The sequence below is a fragment of the Ochotona curzoniae genome, unplaced genomic scaffold, assembly GCF_017591425.1.
Source record: "Ochotona curzoniae isolate NIBS_2020 unplaced genomic scaffold, NIBS_Ocur_1.0 contig_520, whole genome shotgun sequence".
NCBI lineage: Eukaryota > Metazoa > Chordata > Mammalia > Lagomorpha > Ochotonidae > Ochotona > Ochotona curzoniae.
Window position 1 is genome coordinate 388,413 of NW_024466457.1, and position 2,609 is coordinate 391,021.

Sequence of the window (2,609 nt, forward strand, 5' to 3'; positions counted from 1 at the left end):
ATTTCCACCATGGACACAAAGTCCAAGGCCTTGGGCCATCCTCCACTACTTTCCCAGGCACATCAGCAGGGAGCTGGATCAGAAGTAGAGCAGTCAGGACTTTTTTTTTTTTTTTTTTTTTCAGTGTTCAAGGTTTATTTGGGGATTCAGTTGGCATGACACCTGGATAGCTGGTTGCATTGTTCATAGATCTTCCCTTTTACATTACATGGCAGCATATACTACTCATACATACAGTATACAAAATAAGATCCTTTAGAACAACAGTTCTGCACAAGACACGCGATATTGAATTTGTACAATATTGGAAGCCAGGATGTGACTGGCTAGGGAAGTTGAACTAAGCACAATTGGTGAAGGAACCAGAAGTTACAAAGCACACAAAAAAACACGTCTAGTCAGATGGGCAACTGGAGCCTGTGCAACATGGGCAGTGGCTCCTAAGTGGTCAGCTCTCACCCTAACCAGTCTAGGATGCCACCAAGCGAAGTGGCCAGCATCTGGATGTAGCTGTGGGATTTTACAGGCTGTTCTAACTAGGACACGGATGGCTCTTCCCTCTCTCAGGGCCATTATTGTGACACTGCTTTCATCACATCAGATTAAAAGGACAACATGCACAACCTCCAACTAAAACCCTGTTGTAGCCTAGACAGTGGCGTGTCGGCATGGTAGAGGACTTTAGAACTGCAGCTCCTTCTGGATCCCCCAGAGTGTATCTGCGCTTTTCTTCAAACGATCCTCTTCATCTGGAGTCAGCGTCACCTTCACGACATCAGAGATGCCATTTTGTCCCAAGATGCAAGGAACACTCAGGAAGACATCATCCTTGATGCCATAGAGACCCTTAATCATGGTGGAGATCGGGTGTACCCGCCTGAGGTTCTTCATTATACTTTCTGCCAGGTCTGCTACAGACAGTCCAATGGCCCAGGATGTATAACCTTTCAGTTTGATCACCTCATAAGCACTGTCAACCACCTGTTTGTGAACCTGCTTCCACTGCTCCTTGTCAGTGTCAGTGCCCAACTCTGGGTGCAGAGTCTTCAGGGAGACACCAGCAACATTCACTCCGCTCCGTACAGGCACACTTGAATCTCCGTGTTCTCCAAGGACCCACCCGTGGCAGCTCAACGGGTGAACTCCCAGCCTTTCCCCCATCAGGTATCGGAACCGGGCTGAATCCAGATTGCAGCCACTTCCAATTACACGGTTTTGGGGAAAGCCACTTATCTTCCAAGCCACATAGGTCAGGATATCCACTGGGTTGGAAACAATAAGCAGCTTGCAGTTGGGGCTGTACTTGACGACATTGGGAATGATGAACTTGAAGATGTTCACATTCCGCTGGACCAAATTCAGACGGCTCTCTCCCTCCTGCTGCCGCGCCCCAGCTGTGATGATCACCAGCTTGGAGTTGGCAGTCACGCTGTAGTCTTTGCCAGAAACAATCTTGGGGGTTCTAAGGAAGAGGCTGCCATGCTGAAGATCCATCATCTCTCCCTTCAGCTTGTCTTCCATGACATCAACAAGAGCGAGTTCATCAGCCAAGTCCTTCATTAAGATGCTAATGGCACAGGCCATGCCAACAGCACCAACCCCCACAACGGTGATCTTATTCTGGGGGACCTGTTCTTCCTTCAGAAGGTTGTGAATCAGCTGATCCTTGAGAGCTGCCATTTTGGACTTGGATTTGGAACCAGCAGGAATCTGGGGTGCACGTCGGGCGGGCGTGGGAGATGCGCAGAGATGAGATCTGAACTCGTCGGCAGCTGCTCCAGCCAGCAGTCAGGACTTAAAATAAGCACCCATGTGCAATGCTGGCAGCTTTATCTGTTATGTCATAATGCCAGCCCCCAAGCTCTATTCTTACAGTTTTGTTTTTTTTTTTAGCATGTTGCAACTGGAAAATCCAAGGATGCATTTTCAGTCCTGTCTGGTATTGGATCTGACACCCAATCAGAGATGAGAAATGCCAACCTAGGACCTGCACTGTGATGGAGCATTTAAATTTCCTGTGCAAGACACCAGGATCTCATGTAGGTGCCAGGTCATGTCCCAGCTGCTCCACTTCCAGTGCAGCTCCCTGTTAATGGCCTGGGGAAAAGCAGTGAGAGATGGCCCAACCTGCCACCTATCTTGAAGCCCCAGTGATAATTCTGGCTTCAAGCTGGCTCAGTTGCAACTGCTTGAGGCAGTGAGTTAGCAGATGGGAGACTTCCTCTGTAAGCTCTGTCTAGGAGCACTCTCTAGAATCCTGTCTCCATGCATAGTGGACCCTTCCTCATCCATACACACGTCTCCTTATCTCTGAACACCAAGTGCTCCATTAGCCAGTACTGCTTCTCCCACCCCCCCACTGACAGATCAGGCTCCAACTCTGTCGTTGTGTGTCCAGCCAACAGGAGGAGCCTCCTGGATGGGATGAAAACTTGCCTGAGTGTAGACCGCTGTGCCTCTCCCAACATCCATGCAGGTCCCAATGCCTGCATGTGGTTTTGCAAAAGGGGACACTCCAACGACTCAGAACCTGGCAGGGAGAAGAGCACGCACTCTCATATGCTATGTCCCCAGCAGGAACCACATTTCCAAGAAGGGATGCCTCTGTG

General features: G+C 49.5%; 1 protein-coding gene across 3 annotated transcripts; it reads right to left on the reverse strand.

Moving 5' to 3' along the window:
* Window positions 1-202: 202 nt before the first annotated feature.
* LOC121162315 (L-lactate dehydrogenase A chain-like) lies at window positions 203-1,780 on the reverse strand. 3 transcript variants are annotated; one of them, XM_040989271.1, is made up of 2 exons: window positions 1,439-1,780; window positions 203-1,264 (listed from the first exon to the last, which is right to left on the reverse strand). In XM_040989271.1, exons 1-2 carry the CDS (start codon window positions 1,678-1,680, stop codon window positions 682-684), a joined length of 825 nt encoding a protein of 274 aa, XP_040845205.1. In that variant the 5' UTR covers window positions 1,681-1,780; the 3' UTR covers window positions 203-681. The 3 variants fall into 3 exon arrangements, with proteins under 3 accessions (XP_040845205.1, XP_040845206.1, XP_040845203.1); XM_040989272.1 differs by having other exon boundaries at window positions 203-724; window positions 994-1,780; XM_040989269.1 differs by having other exon boundaries at window positions 203-1,780.
* Between the last annotated feature and the right edge of the window lie 829 nt (window positions 1,781-2,609).